This window comes from Elaeis guineensis, chromosome 7 (genome assembly GCF_000442705.2).
Source record: "Elaeis guineensis isolate ETL-2024a chromosome 7, EG11, whole genome shotgun sequence".
Taxonomy (NCBI): Eukaryota; Viridiplantae; Streptophyta; class Magnoliopsida; order Arecales; family Arecaceae; genus Elaeis; species Elaeis guineensis.
The window spans coordinates 95,257,499-95,273,821 of record NC_025999.2 but is presented as its reverse complement, the minus strand read 5'-3'; the positions used below and the strand labels follow the sequence as shown (position 1 = coordinate 95,273,821).

General features: G+C 35.3%; 1 protein-coding gene across 13 annotated transcripts; it reads left to right on the top strand.

Moving 5' to 3' along the window:
* The first annotated feature begins 1,236 nt into the window (after positions 1–1,236).
* Positions 1,237–12,705, top strand: LOC105048320 (casein kinase 1-like protein 3). 13 transcript variants are annotated; one of them, XR_003801300.2, is made up of 17 exons: positions 1,257–1,481; positions 1,578–1,618; positions 2,286–2,355; positions 2,444–2,592; positions 3,961–4,056; positions 4,155–4,225; positions 5,471–5,532; positions 5,611–5,674; positions 6,214–6,298; positions 6,393–6,519; positions 6,967–7,049; positions 7,366–7,423; positions 8,798–8,937; positions 11,037–11,245; positions 11,329–11,383; positions 11,819–11,878; positions 11,999–12,705. XR_003801300.2 is itself a non-coding variant. In XM_019851874.2 (15 exons), exons 1-14 carry the CDS (start codon positions 1,406–1,408, stop codon positions 11,232–11,234), a joined length of 1,320 nt encoding a protein of 439 aa, XP_019707433.1. In that variant the 5' UTR covers positions 1,237–1,405; the 3' UTR covers positions 11,235–11,245; positions 11,329–11,634. The 13 variants fall into 13 exon arrangements, 2 of the variants coding, with proteins under 2 accessions (XP_019707433.1, XP_010925910.1); XR_003801301.2 differs by having other exon boundaries at positions 11,819–11,911; XR_003801298.2 differs by having other exon boundaries at positions 11,812–11,878.
* Positions 12,706–16,323: the final 3,618 nt, after the last annotated feature.

Genomic DNA, 16,323 nt, shown 5'->3' with positions numbered 1-16,323 from the left:
CCTCTCATGTATTAGACATTACAATACTTGACATATACATACAATACAAAACATAGTACTATAGCTCCACCACCAATTGCTTGCTCTATGGTCTACTAACATATCATCTACTATCTTATATTATAGAGGTCAGCACTGATCAAACAGATGTATTTATTATCGGTATATAGAAATTCTATGACCTCAATTATGAACCAATCTATTTTTTCAAATCTTATCTATCATCACTTTCGATGTTGTGTCGACCTTAAGCTTGGATATATACAGATAACGTATTTTGTAACGGCCTTGATAGAACATTTCAGGCTATTTCCTACATTTTTGCGATTAATGAGCCATAATTTAGACTTCACGAGCGAAATAATTACCCATGATGGCTCCAAGTGGACACAATAACTACTCACAATAGATAATCATGAGTCTAATAATTATCCATAATTAAAATCTACTTAAATAATAACTGCACCTGCATTACTCCTTTGTATACAGGGGGATATGGAGAATCCTTAGATGAATCCTTTTTGAAAATATAAAACTCCTTTCTTATTATCTCTTTTTTTTTTATGGCAGTTTCTGAACTTCGACTAATTTAAATATTGAAAGATCCTTACTGGCAAACTTTCAACCATTAGATTTGTAGTTGCAAGTCAGAGATATTATCCTCCTCAACTTTTCTCCGACCATCAAGATCATCTCAACATCAACTTGAAGATTGGCTTGTTATTGATAATCGGAGTTTGCAGAAATGGTATTCACAGTTAAAGCATATAAGTACACCAATTAATAAATCATCAAAAGAAAGACAGCATAATATTTTATAATGCAATCCTTACATAAAAAATATTCTTTCCTTACATATTCCTGAACCATGGCAATGCATAAAAACCCTTTACCTAGCATCTTTTCACAAGAAAAGTGCCTTTGGCCAAATGCTTTATATTCTTTGGACAACCCTAATCCAAAAACCAACCTGTCAAAACCAAGTCGTATAACCTTAAATAGGACGTAACTCATCTTCGGGTTTCTTTCGGACCGCATCGAGTCAGTCAAGTCAGATCGGTGTAGACCGGGCCGGTTCAACCAGGTCGGTTTATTTGTTTACCGTTCGCGGATAAGCTCGTTAGTTCGGGGGAAGCAAGGGTTCCTTTGGTGAACTTTCAATACCGAAAATACCCCTCCCGTTGCCTACTACTCTGCTTATATGACCGATCCATCTGCCGTCTTTTGAGTCTTTTCCCTCACCGTCATCCGGGGGCAGAAGGCAACGCGCCTCAGGATTTCTCTCTCCCACGTCATCTTTCTCCCACTTCCACTATATCTCGCATTCTCTCTCTTCTTCGTTCCTTCTCTCTTCCAAACCCTATTTCTTGATGCGCTTGTGAGGAGGTGGGAGAAGGTACAAGGCATGGAGCGAATTGTAGGCGGGAAGTATAAGCTTGGGCGCAAGATCGGGAGCGGATCCTTCGGTGAGATCTATCTCGGTGAGTCCGCGGCCATCTTCTCTTCTTTAACTCCGGCATCGATCGATACTTTTTGCAATACTGATATCTTTTTTCTGTTGGTTCGATCTGTTGCAGCGACCCACGTTGACACATTCGAGATCGTCGCAGTCAAGATCGTGAGTTCATACCGATAGTTGTGTTTCTTGTTTGGGTGTTATTCTGATCGGGATTTCTTGATGTCGATGACGAGGATAATAAGGGAATTCTCGTCATGGAGTATGTTCATGCCGATATTTGTGTTTCTTGGGTTTTTATTCTGATTGGGATTTCTTGATGTCGGTGAGGAGGAGAGATAAGGGAATTCTTGTCATGGAGTATCTTCGTCGAGTAAAAAACGTTTTTTAAAATAGACAATAGGATATCTTGTTACCTCGAATTTTCTTTTGAAGTTATCGCTTTGCTAATGGCGGGTTTTTTTTGGGTGGAGAGGGCGGGGGTGTGGGGGTGCCATACAGATCATCTAGGAGGGACTATTGAAGATGTGTTTTTGATTGTTGTAGCTTTTTTTGAATTGAATTTGATCCTTCCCGGTCTATTTACTGGGTTCAAGAGTAGTAATTTTTTGCGGATTTTGATTTCTTTATAGAGAATTCACATTATTGGAGCTCTACAAAGTCGTAATTGCTGTTTCTATTGACAGTCTCTTTTATAATTTGAGTGCAGTGCAGTAATCTGTTCAGTTTTGTTTCAAGGCTTGTTTTGCTGGTGTTTTTAGTTGATAGGTCCGATAGTATATTTCATTTGAAGCTTGACCAGGGCTTATCTTATAATTGTCGTGCACAGGAGAACAGCAAGACCAAACACCCGCAGTTGCTTTATGAGGCCAAGTTGTATAACATTCTTCAGGGTGGAAGTATGTCTTAGTGTTTTCAGCAACATCATCTGTCTACTGCTAGGTTCTTGATGGGCCTGATAATTGAATTGTGATGTCCTTCATGCAGGTGGCATAGCAAACATAAAATGGTGTGGTATAGATGGAGATGACAATATTCTTGTTCTTGATTTGCTTGGTCCAAGCCTTGAAGATCTGTTTGTCTATTGTGGTCGGAAGTTCTCCCTAAAGACAGTTCTAATGCTGGCAGATCAGATGGTAATTAGAAAATTAGCATATCTGGAAATCATAGTCATTATGAAAAATTTTTGATGCCCATGTCATAAAAAAAATAATGTGTCGTTATAAATCAACAAATTCTGTTCTTGAGCTAATGCTTGTAGTTTCATGAAGATTAATATTTACTAAAGTAGTTTATAGAAAAGTTGCAGTGCTATGATTGATAGTTTGTACTATGCCTAAAAAAAGCAACTAAGCTACATTTAATGATGAATTGCATCTAGTATTCTGTTCATACAAACACAAGAATGAGGTAGTGGGCAAAACCTCTGTATTTACATGTATAACTACTAAGAGCCTTTCTCACTGACCTAGCTAAGATTTGTGATGGTTGTGTTCCATGTACACTTCGCCTCTTGTTCTGTGGAGGCTGTTTTCTAGAATTTGTCATCATGGTTGAGGATGATACTTTTAAGGAGGATTGTGAATAATTGTGTCTTTATACCTACTTTCCTGTTTAAGATATTAGAGTAATTCCTCTTTAAGAACATATTATTGTTGACCCAGCTAAGATGCATGATGGTTTTGTTCCACTTGCACTTTGTCTTTTGTTCTTGGGCAGCTGTTTTATAGAAGTTGTTGCATTTGAGGATGATACTTTTAAGGAGGCTTGTGGATAATAATCTCTTATTTTCTTTTATGCCAACTTTCTTGATTAAGAAATATATTAAGTTGTCAGTAGAGTAATTCCCCTAGGCTTTATGAAAGTTTATTTTCATAATATCTTGCTCATTAAGGCTGTGTTTGGTTGTGGAATAACATTGAAGGGAATGAGAAAAGTTCTCCAGCAATTGTAGATGGGATGGGCTTATTTTGCAGGATTCCATGGGATAAGTGCCTTTTGGCATTTGGTTGGAAGAATAAGTGGGAGGAAATAGAGTGTATTTAATGCACTTTAGATTTTGCAATGATTTAGATTTTTGTCACGAAGATAAAATTACCCTCTCACTTTTTGGGTACATAAGAGTGGATAGGAAAGGTGGAGGATAATATAGTATTTGGCATATGACTTGGGAGGGAATAAGCCTATTCCTCCCCTCCCCATGGGAAAAACTGATCCCTTAAATGGGAGGGATATCTCCTCATGCATCATCGTGAGGGAATAGGCTATCCTGTCAGGCCAAAGAGGTGGTTTGGTAGGATAAGGCAGGGATTAGGGAGTTAGCCCTCCACTTATTCCCTGTCCAAACATGGCCTAAATAAATTGAATGGAATAAGCATGACTTTGAGCTTTTTTCCTTTGATATCACTTTGTTTACTGTCTTGGTATATTGATTTTTAGTTATCTATTCCTGTAAACAAGTAGTATTGGGTAATGCTTACTCTATATTTGGTGATCAACTACAGATTACAAGAATTGAGTATGTTCATTCAAAAGGGTTTTTACATAGGGATATTAAACCTGATAACTTTCTCATGGGCCTTGGTCGGAAAGCAAACCAGGTAGTGACTCTGATTGACTCTAATCAGTCCACTGTTGGCACACTTATGTAATCAAATTCAATTTTGTCAATTGTATATTCATCCATCTCATTGTGTAGGTATACATCATTGACTTTGGTCTTGCAAAAAGATATCGGGACTCTACCACCAATCGCCATATTCCATACAGGTAAGCTGTGACTACTTGAGTAAAATATATATGAGCTGGGCTTTCTTTCTTATTATGATCGAACCTATACCTTGATCTTTTTCCCGCTTTCATCATCTTGGAGTAATCAACTTAGTTGTTGTTGCTGACTGTTAAGTGAATATCATGTTGTTTATCTGGTATATCGGCTACATGATACATGCTTTGATTGTGTATCATGACATATTTTCAATTGGCAGTAGAACGTGACAAAAAATTGTAAATATGCTCTGTGTCTTGGGATGGCTGCATCATCTCCAATGCACAGAACATAGATATGCAAACACAAATTATGCATGTTACCGGTAGCCGTTACAAGTTTCTGCATTCTTGTAAATGCCATTTCCAACATCTGTTTTGACTTCTTTTGTTGTATTTAGATATATAAAATCTCCAGTCATGTAAAACTCAGCAAAGTCTTATGATATATGTGTGAATGTATCTCTACTCTATGAAAATATTTGTTTCGAAAACTACCAGATTCTATTTGTCAATTTTTGATCCCGAAAATATCCTTCCACTTTTTTTCTGAATTATATAAATAAGGAAACAAAATCAAGATCCTGGTTTTAGACAAATAAAGAAATTTCACCTAATTATAATTGTATTAATAAACAAACAAAATAATAAAAAATTTCACCTTTCAACAAGATAAGGAAAAACCCAAAAACAGTTATAAACATACAAGGAAAGGGTCGTAACAAAAAATTTGTTATGGAAAATAAATAAGGAAAAAAATTCAAAGATGCCAACTAGAAATATATAACGAAAATATAATAAAATATTTTCTGTTTGGTAAGATCATGCCAAAAAATTTCTCTCTTTGTTATTTTCTTTCTTGGCATTTTTTGAGAATAAAATAAAATCGTGTTGCAAACAAATAGTGAAAATACCATAATATAAAATTTTACTAGAGTAAAGAAATTAGGGAAAATTAGAAATACCGGTTGTAGATGGCTAAGGGAATATCTACATTATTTGTGAGAGTAGTTTCAACATAGAAAATGCGAAAAAGTCTGCAAACAATTAAGAAAAATCTAATTATTTTTAATATTATATTTATAATTTTGTATAATATAAATTAAAATTTTATATTGTTTTCCTCAAATGTGTAATGCATGTTCCTATATAAATATAATAGATTTAATGTTTTCTTTCTACCAGGTAGCATCTTCATGATTCTGAATGCTTGGTTGCATTCTTTTTTCTTTCTTTTTTCTATTTCAGAGAAAACAAAAATTTAACTGGTACTGCTCGCTATGCAAGTTGCAACACTCATCTGGGCATAGGTAAGTGATGACCAGTCAAATGTTTATGAAAGTATGATTAATTTTTTGATCTGACTTACACTAGCCTTTTACAACCAGAACAAAGCCGTCGGGATGATCTGGAATCACTTGGTTATGTTCTTCTGTATTTTCTAAGAGGAAGGTATATCTTTTTCATAGACATCATTTTGTTGCAATGTCTCCAGTAGAATCAAGTTGTTATTCATTTCTTAGTTCATGAAATCTTCTTGAAACTCAAGTTTGTTGCACCTGCAATTTTGGACGTTATTTGGCTACAGTTTTCCTTTACATTTAGCTTGATAGTATTTGTTCGATTATGGATAGAAGATTTCTATGTGTATATAATTAAGAGAATCATGTTCATTATTTTTTTGAGACTGCTGTTCATAATCTTTCAGTCCAGTTATGTTAGTAATAGTGCGTTAAGTGATCTTTACCCTTTTGTTGTCAGAAATAAAACATGATATAGTCTTGTTACACTAAAATTTTAATTATTGTCACATGAAAATTGTACTTGGAGCATTCCATTTTCACTTTAATATAACATTATTTTCGATCTGGTATCTCTGCCAGTGCTGTCAGCTTACGTTCTAAGATTTTATTTATGCATATTGATGTTTCTTATGGCTGTCTGATTTTTTGGTTGGTCTAATTAACTTGTTATATTATTACTGTACGAAGTCTTCCATGGCAGGGTCTAAAAGCAGCCACGAAAAAGCAGAAATATGATAAAATATGTGAGAAAAAGCTTTCAACTCCTATAGAGGTTTGTACTGACCACTTGTATATTTTTAATATAAACCATAAAATTCTAGATGATATTTATTTACTGACATGTTGATAAAATAATCTTTTTATAGGTTCTATGCAAGTCTCATCCAGTGGAATTTGCCTCCTACTTTCATTACTGTCATTCGTTGACATTTGATCAACGACCTGATTATGGATTTCTGAAGCGCCTATTCCGGGATTTGTTCAGTCGTGAAGGTATGGCTTGACAAATCTTATTAACTTTGCCACCCTCGCATTATGAATCTCTTTCTATTCCCCCCACTTGTTTTCAGTTCCTTGTTTTGATGCATAATATCCAACATTGAATTTACTTTGCTTGCTTTTTCTTGGTCATATGATATTATGATATTACATTTGTAAATGAAAAGATGAATGCAAGAGTTAAATTTTTTAAGGGATATTAAAAAGAGGCAGAGTTTGTTAATTATTCTCTTAATAGTGTGCAATTCTCAGTATGAGATGTAATTCTTGAATTATATTTGTTTTCATTGGGATCCATCATGCATATTAAGTGCTGAATCATATATTGTATAGGATTTATCACCAAATGTTGTTTATAGTCTGCCTCTGTGAGCTGATTGTATCGGGGTTCTATTAAAACATTTGTTGATTGAACTTGCTATTTACCCTCACTTATGACAGGTTATGAGTTTGATTATATCTTTGACTGGACCATTTTGAAATACCAGCAATCACAAAGAACAAAAGCTCAGCCTCGATTTTCGGTTTGTATGCTAATTTCACTGATGATTCATCTGCATCGCAACTGATTTTTTTTCCTCTGATTTCATGCTAATTTACTTTTTCCTTGCTGCGGAAACAATGTGCATTCAACTAAAATTTTGTGAACTTGTGTTCTGTTTTTCTCCTGTTATTGTTGGGGGGAGGCTGTGCGTATACATGAGGCACTAATGTTCGAATCATTTAGTCTTCTTACCATGTGTGAAAAATATGCATGTATTTCTATAAACCTTTCAGCAATCAAGGTTGAGATGCAACTCTGTTGGTACTTATTAATTTTTTTGATGTATAAAATGGCAGCCAGCCTCTGGTGGAATGACTAGCCAAGCAATCCCGATGAATGTCGACAAATGTCAAGGTTACCTCTCGTTGCATGAAAGCTTTTCATTTACTTATAGTACACCAATACAATAAAAATGGAAGTGGTCTGACTATGATGAACATCACTAACGGGTAGCACGATGTGGTTGGCATTGTTTTCATTGTGAACATATTTATGTGATGGTCTGGGTGAAAATTGCACAGAACTAGAGTGCAGCATGGAGTTAGTTGATGACAATGACCAATTTGATGTTCTGTAAAAATTTCCATCCTCAGTTGAGTTTGGTATGCGAGGCATGTCCTTTCAAATTGATTTGAGTCTAACATAAAAATAATTTATGACAGAGAACATTCTGGCAATTGTCTGGCCTGGTTTCAGGAAAACAGTGGCAGGCGTAGGTTTAGTGACACTTGGATATTTTTTTCTCTTCTTTCAGATCTTGATCAGGGGAAAAAATATCTAAGTGTTCAGTTACCAGATCAAGCAAGAGTGTCATTATGACCATTATGGTGATTCACCCTTCATGAAATTGGTCTACATTTAATTGCAAGCAATTGAGGATGTTAAATAGATGTTTAGAGAAATTGCATAAATATGGACATTGTTCTTGTTTAACTGTTACTCTAAAAATTATGATAAATTCTTGTTATATGCAACCTGAAAACAAATAAATGGATATCTGTATATGTGGCAAAAGCAAAATATTTTGAAACAGAGAAATCAATTGTTATATTTAGGTGTTTTGATTGGAACAAAGTGAAAGAATGAAGGGTATTTTAGGTACAAAGTTGATGGATAGAATCCAAATGGAACATACTTGCGTAGCTTCAGTGGACTTTGAGATGTAACTTATCATCCATCAATGCTGTTGATCCTACATCTATAGTCAAAAATAATGCAAAACAATATTTCCGAGTGTATCTTAAAGAATTTCAAATCAACTTTTTTAATCCAAAGGCTGTGCAAATATGTCTTATTAACTCAGCAATAAGGACTTTTTGAAGTTGTATAATGTGGACATATATCTTCGGCCAAACAAATATTGTTGAGCTCTTTAGGTAGTACTGCCTGGATTCTCATGTCCTTCCCAAAATTGGTTTGTTGGCTTGGACATAATGTTGATAAAGGAATTAGAAACATCATCCTGGACATCCTCTTGAAAAGAAATGGTTCAACTGCTGTTTACAAATGTATACTTTTCTAAAAGAACAGCTATTGATGGTTGGGTTAGAAATTTTGTTGCATTGCTTGCTGTCAATGTATTCTTATTCGCTACTTGATAGATGCTGTATTAAGTTTTCAGGAAGTTCTTGCTACTTCGTTTTTAGAATTAATGAATGTTAAGAAAGTATAAACTTTGTCTATGCTTGGTGATAACATTGTTGTTTCGGTCAACTGCTCCAATTTAAGAGGCAAATGATGTCACCTATCCAGATAATAGTGCAGAGCGCATTGGACCAAGTAATGCAGCACGTCCCACAGTTCACATGCAGTTTAAATCTCCAGCTGATAAGAATCTGATTTCTGACAATCAGCGTCTTGAGAAGATGGTAAGTAATACAGTTATCCGCTATTTACAGTTTCCACAGCTTTGAATTTTGGAAGACACTGCGATAGATTCAGAAATAAATGGGTGTCACCCATTTATTTAGTTCAAAAGGTTCCTAAGTAGGAGTGGGGTCATCATAATGTGAGTATTAGTCTGAAACCACACTAGTAGACTAATTGAAAAAGGGCAGCCCAATGTACAGGGCTCTTGCCACTGTGGGGTTTGGGAAGGGTCAGTTGTACACAACCTTCCCCTGCTTGCAGAGAGACCTTCCATGTTTCGAACACATCACGCCTGTGCCACAATGGAGAAACCTCACTGTTGTAAAGGTTCACCAATGAACTAGTTACCCTTGCTAAACTAATCGAGTACCCTAAGTAGAAAAAAGGTTACATATTCAATAAAATTTGCTTGAAAATTGCAAATATATATGTATATGTGTGGGAGATATTCTAATTGCCGTTCGCACCATTGATTTTAGCATGTTTCAATATTCCCTATCATAATCTTTGCAGTTCTTGTCTAACATTGCTATCATTTTGTGTTAAGCCTGATTCCTTTTTTGGTATATGCTTGACAATTCCTTCAATTCTTTGAGATTTATCTGGCTTTGGTGGGATGCTGATTTGGAGGTTGGTTTTTCAAAAGAAGCAAGCACTTCATATATTCTTTCAGCTGGTTTAAGAATTAACTTGTGCTTCCTGGCCGAGAGCAAACATAAGTTTTCTCAACCTTCCATTGAAGGTGATTTTGAAGTTGAACTTCCTGAGGTTTTTTGGGAAATCTGATGTTAGTTGGACAGCTTTTATTAATCTTACATAGTTTCATTGGTATTAAGTCTTCAACTGAAGTAGAATCTGGTTCTCTCTAGTTTCCTTGGAAGAATGACATTTGAATTGCAATTTGAAGATGTGTTCTGGGCTACAGGACTGGACAGAAATTGGGGGATATCATAAATAGGACCAAAGAATCCATCTTAGTTGGATCTCACTCTTCTACATGTGGGTATACCTTAGAAAGGGGGTGTAGGATCGACATTTCACATGTGAGCAGACCTCATTCTGTGCCTTTCTTTTTTCTTTTTCTTTTCTTTTTGTGATGTTATTATGTTCCTTCATTAGAAGCTTCTGTTACCAATTGATTGCCTACTACTTGTGTTAAAGCCTTATACCTTGTTTGGTATATACTTGTTTTGTGAGATGCAGGTTTTAACAATTCCTTCAATTCTTTTGAGATTTCTCTGGCTTTGCTCAGATGTTGATTGGAGCTTAATTTTTCAAAAGAAGCAAGAACTTCATAAATTTGTTCAGCAGGTTTAAAATTGATTTGTGCTTCCTGGCCACAGGGCAAACTTAAACTTTCTCAACCTTGTATAAAAGGATTTTTTTAGTTGTATTTCAGTGATTTTTCTTTTTCCTTTTTTTTTTGGGGTGGGGTGGGGGGTTGGGGGGCGATCTGAAGTATATGTTAGATGGACATGTTTACCAATCTTGCATTATTCCATTGGTATTAAGACTCTGAATGAAGAAGAATCTGGTTCTCTCCAGTTTTCTTGAAAGACAGAATGGCATTTCTTACCAAAAAAAAAAAGACAGAATGGCATTTGAATTGCAATTTGAAGGACTTGTTCTTTGGGCTACCTGGACGAAATTGCTGGATATCATAAACAAAAACTAAAGAATTCATCTTAGTTGGATTTCACTCTACTTGTAGATATGAAGGTGAACTTAGAAAAGGGGTATAGGAGCGACATTCCATGCATGAACAAAAACCTCATTTCTGATTTTTTAAAATATTTTTATGTTCCCTCCTAAGAAATTTCTATTACCAATTAATAGATGTATATTGCATCTTAATCTTCTTTTATCAGGCCAAAACTGGTGTTTATTGGGTTGTGGCTGCCTTATTCTTGTTTTTTACATTCTTTCCTGTTCGTGTTCCCTTTTTGGTTAACTTGTTATTGCCAGCTTGTAATGGTAACTGTAATCTGAATTTTCTCTTATGACGGTTCTTAAAAGCTCTTTTCAAGTGTCATGCAAGATGAATTGCCTTGCGGTTCTTATTTAGTTTCTAAAAGTGATCAGAATTTATCTGTTTCAGAGAGTGGGAACAAGTGCTGAAAAAGCACAGGTGCCATCTACATCATTTGCTCTTCCTGGTGCTTCAAAAAGAAATATTCTAAGCTCAAAACAATCTGGGCCAGCTGATGTGTCACACCTTGGTCAGGGTTTGGGAAGCAACTTTGGTTCATCCAGTAGTTGGATTCCTACATTGCAGCGAAATGCTTCCGCCAAATGATCAGGAAGCTAGTATGTCTATCTAGTCTCACGAGTATTCTGCCTTGTATATAAATAACCTCCTCTTATCGAGCCTGTTCTCTTTGGTTATTCAGGTATGATGCAAACATGAAGGATCTGAATAACAGTTTACATGTGCTGCGGAAAATGGTACAAAGTGATGATTCCTCAAGTCACTTTCTAGATATCAGGATGCATACTGTATGTTTATTAAGGTGACTACAGACACATTAGATGATGCTAAATGCTGATCTTCACAAAGCATGGTTGCTGTTGTGTTGATACTACAACAGTTGACTCACGTTTGTCCGGCATTTTATCATTCATTTAACCTGGATAATGTGAAATGTCCTTATTCATTATTCTGTTAATAGATCATATGGTTTGCATTGTGCTTGCTACATGGGTGTGTTGTAACAATTGCCGCTTTCTGGAGCTCATTTATTCTGGGTTCTGTCATTATATATTTTTTTTGTGTTGCCATATTCTTTGGTTCAAACCCCTGGACAGTCATCTGAAATAGTTTTAGCATTACGAACTCAAGTCACTCAGGATCTGAATGGAGCACAATAATTTAGTTTTCAGGTGCCAGTCTTCCATCCTTTTGTGTAAGAGGCTTTCATCAAGTAGCAGTACATCTTTACCGTAAGTCAATTACTGCAATCTAGTCTTCTTCAGGTAGAGGTTTTAATTTTGAAGTTTACACAATTTATTCTTTACGAATTAACTTTATGTCCATTGTCTCAACTGTTTTCTACTCTCCAGAGGATGCTGTAATGATTGAAAAGGAGACAATTTTGAAGAAACCTGGCTTTTTGTGTGGAGAATATATAAACAGGTTTTCCAGATTATGAAGAGCCACAAGGTAGTCTTCGGTAGTGCACCATGCTCCCTGCACCATAGAGAGCCGAATTATTCTCTATGATTTCTGTGCATAGTTCTGCAGATTGAGAAATGTCATTGAGTTCTGTGAGTTTCTGAAAGATTACCATGGGAGATGAAAGGGTTGAAATCATTCATAGTGATCAGGAAAGATTTACTTTCCAGAAAAAATACAATTAAGCAAAAAATCTAAAGATTCTGAGGATTCTGCTCTTAAATACCTTCCAAAATGATCCAAACAAATGAGATTCTGCCAAATTTCTCATTCATGGGTATAGAATCTTCTGGTCATAGCCTAATCTTAAGATGTGCATGAAATTTATATGATTAAAATACTTCATCAGCGGCTTCCCATTGAGCTGGACTGCTATATATATATATATATATATATATATATATATATATATGCTTCATGTAATATCTCGAAGATTTTTTGGAGGGCAGCGCTGGGTAGTTTTATGTATGCCTTCAAAATTTGTAGGCCCATTCCTGACTTTGTTCTTATTCGCCTGCTTTATGCTTTCGCATCAATAGTATGTCATCTGCTGTCAAATTTCTAGTAAAAGTAATTTCTAATATTTTCTCCCCTATATGGTAGAAGTTTGTGATGCATTATGAGGTTTGCACGGTTCTGAAGTGATTAAAAAGGTCACTGTGTGATTATGTGACAGTACTATGACTCTAGAACATTGTGTTTGGAAAAGGTATTAATGCCAAACAGTATGTGTTGTATCCTTTTGATGCTGTAGACAAAGTACTACAATGGTCTGATGATTGTTTTGCTCTGTTGTGACTGAAAAGGGCCACCATTGTTCAACAAAAAAACAAAAATGGCTGCCATCTTACTATGCAACAGCACTGCTTCTCTAAAACCTTGTGTTTGGGAAAGAGGTATAAATGCAGAATTGCAAATGTGGGATGCTTTAAGGAAAATGCTACACTCGTTGATGATCGTATTGTTTGCTTTCTTTGCATGTTTAACTTACCAGGTTTTTAATTATTTCGTTTGAAGTTTGAATGCTAATCATGTAGGAGTATATCTGTTGAACCTGTTTTGCAAGAATTCGGTTTATGTATCTCAGATATAATTCCTAAATCAGTTGCTGAATATTTTGAATGACAAATTGGGAATATCCTTTTTATTACCATGCTGGACAGATGCAACTTCCACGAATAAAACATGCATTGTGAGCAAACCCAGTGACATTGTGTGTGTGCTTTTCTTTTCTACTATGCTTTATCTAAATAACAGATGTAGCTAATTTATGATGATGCGACTTCAGTTGGCTACCTTCTCAGAATTATGGTCTAGCATGATCTGAGGAGAGGTAAGTCGGATAATTGTGGCGGGCAGATTTATTCTGTGTTTGGTAAGAATTATTCTGTATTTGGTTGGAGTTATAAGAGGGAGGATGGATGGGATTGAAAGATGGATGGTTTCTATCTATCATATTTGGTTTAAAAATTTTTAAGAAAGATGGATAAAAAAGATGGATAGTCCATCCATTCAAGCCCACAAATCTACATCATTTTAATTTGGAAAGATGCATGGAGGATGGATGGGGTTATGGTGAATAAATTATCATAATGACAAAAAAAATTTTCATAAATATTTTAACTAAATACTAATAACAATCTATTCCTCAAATATTTTCTTTCGTCTCTTCACCATCGTTTTTTTTCTTCTCAACATCTTATCGCCTCAGCATCCTATTATCACTTATTGGTAATTTTTTTTTTTGCTATTTCAGTTTGAGTGTTAAATCAGAATAGATTTCATTTTTTTTGTTTATCTAATATTATTTTTTTATCATTTACCTGTATGGTCATTGTCAATGAAAAATTATTTTTTTCAATAGTTCTTTTTTACGGGCTATAGCAGAAAGATGTTTGGTTCCTGACTCAAAACAAAAAAAAACCAGAAAAAAATGGGAGCAAGCATGCGGCATCGCGGGAGGGTGGGGGGTGGGTGGGTGGTTTGGTTTTCCTGATAGGCTCAAAACGCTCAAAATAGAGGATGGTTTTCCAGGGTGCATGGAGGAAGCGGGTTGGGGGTTCTTTTCAATTTTTTATTTGATAATAACTATAAAAAAAGAGATAATACATTGGGTTCTCATGACTATAAATAAAAAGAAATAAATAAGAGGATTTTAAAAATAAATGATAATATTCAAATTTTAGTATCTTAAATATTATTATTTTATTTATTCATAAATTATTTATTTCATAAATAACTAATTATCTTTTGAAATATTTTTTTAGGATAATACATATGGAAGATAGTTGGAATGATGAGTGGGAGAAAGTTTAGGAATTAAGTGAATATTTTTATAATATTCACTATTTTTTAGTTATATATTTATGTAAAAATAATAAATATTTGAAGTAGTTATAAATTAATTAGTTATTTATGCAATTAATAGATACAATTAATTTATAAAAATATTTATTAAAAGAAATTAAATTAAAATTAAATATCTACATATTTATATAATTATAAATTATATAGATTTTAATAATATATATTATTCTAATTTTTTTTAGTATAGATAAGTATTATAAATGAATAATAATAATATTTTTTGATTAAAGGATAGTTTCGTAAAAATATTATCCATCCTCTCTTCTATTCATTCTGTATCAAACAAAGGAAAAAATTATTTTCATCCATCTTTTCATGTTTATCAAAAAATAAGAGGATGGATAGAAGATACATCCATCTTCTCTTCATCTATCCTTTTTTTTTTTCATCCATTCTTCTTTTAATCCATCTTCCGAACCAAACAGAGCATTAAGGTCTGTAATATTGGATCTAGCTTCTAAAATTAGGCGCTCATATCAATGTATGTTTTTGTAGCTTGCTATACATTTGTGCTCTCTCAGTTGTTGAAGTTGTTATCATTTCCCCTCCATAATCCATGTGACGTTATTTTTGTTTGTATCCAATCTGATTCATGTTGGCTGTTGTTTGCTGATTTATCTGGCTATCTAAGCTTGCGAGGAAGACTTGAATTGGGAGCCTGAGTTGTCATGCCCCCTTGAAGCTATGCGCAGTTTGATTGAGAACATAATTGGAAATCTTGTATTCGGTTTGATGAGTCCTGTATTTGATGACATGATGGGATTGCGCAAGTTGCACGTAACAGGCAATTGGAGCCTGGGCTATGTTAGGGGACAAACCCATACAAAGGCAGGATGTTTAATTGATGTTATTTAGATTTGAATGCATTGCATGGCTTTTAGCTGGTTTATCACCAATATTTTTAATGAATTGAGTTTTACAAAGGAATCTGGAAAAATAATGGCTAATAGAAAAATGAATCTCGCTGTTGGAACTGCTGGTTGAGGATGGAGCCATCAGGCCCTCGTGTAAAGAGGCTAAAGATCTCCTGTGGAGAACCTCCGGCACCACATCGGTCGTGGATCTGAGGCATGGCGTTATGCCTCCAGATTTTCGTTCGGTTGTGCGCGCGCCTGTGATTTGGTGCTTTTCACGCTCTTCGCTTGTATTACCTCCAGACGGATTTCCTTACCCTCTCTGGAACGATCTGCAACCTCGGTCTCCTGATCGTCCCTGCTGCGACCTGCAACCTGGATCTAAGCCCCGAGGGAGGGGTACAACGGACCACCTCTCTCTAACGCAATATTTATTTGTAGGTGGATTACGGAGGACGGTCATTCATCAAATAGTCCTCTCTTTCTGACATGCATATGCTGTTTTTTGGTTACTGCTGGTAGCATTGAGCTTTATTAGAGTGGAATAAAGCGTGGAATGCTAAATGGGGATGCCCCATAGTCTTCCGCATGGCTGCAGTGATGAAAAATATGATTGTGGTTTTATCTTCCAAGAACTATTGGAAGTGAACCAAAGCAAGTAACAAAAAGGTCATATGGTAAGTAAAACAGACCGCCAAACAGCCTTAGTTTGAATGGTACTATATTTTGTCCGAGGTTTGGATAGTACCATATTTCGCTGCCTGGCAAGAGGACCCTCGATTTCAATTGATTTTGGCCCTTGCTTGAGCCCTCAATTAGGAAAACCTGGATTATGCAAGTGGTGGCTCAATCTGTCTGGGGTTTAGGCTCTAGCTTAGGTGAGCAGGGGTGATCCTAAATGCCTCCTGTTCAAAAGCAATGATGCCAACCTGAAAATCAATACGGTGGTCAAGAATTAAGATATATTAGCTTAGAATCCCATGCGATGCATG

Coding starts and splice junctions, on each gene's coding strand:
- LOC105048320 (XM_019851874.2), top strand. CDS start 1,406: ATGGAGCGAATTGTAGGCGGGAAGTATAAGCTTGGGCGCAAGATCGGG. Junction 5,675..6,213: donor CTGTATTTTCTAAGAGGAAG/GTATATCTTTTT, acceptor TACTGTACGAAG/TCTTCCATGGCAGGGTCTAA. Junction 6,299..6,392: donor AGCTTTCAACTCCTATAGAG/GTTTGTACTGAC, acceptor ATCTTTTTATAG/GTTCTATGCAAGTCTCATCC.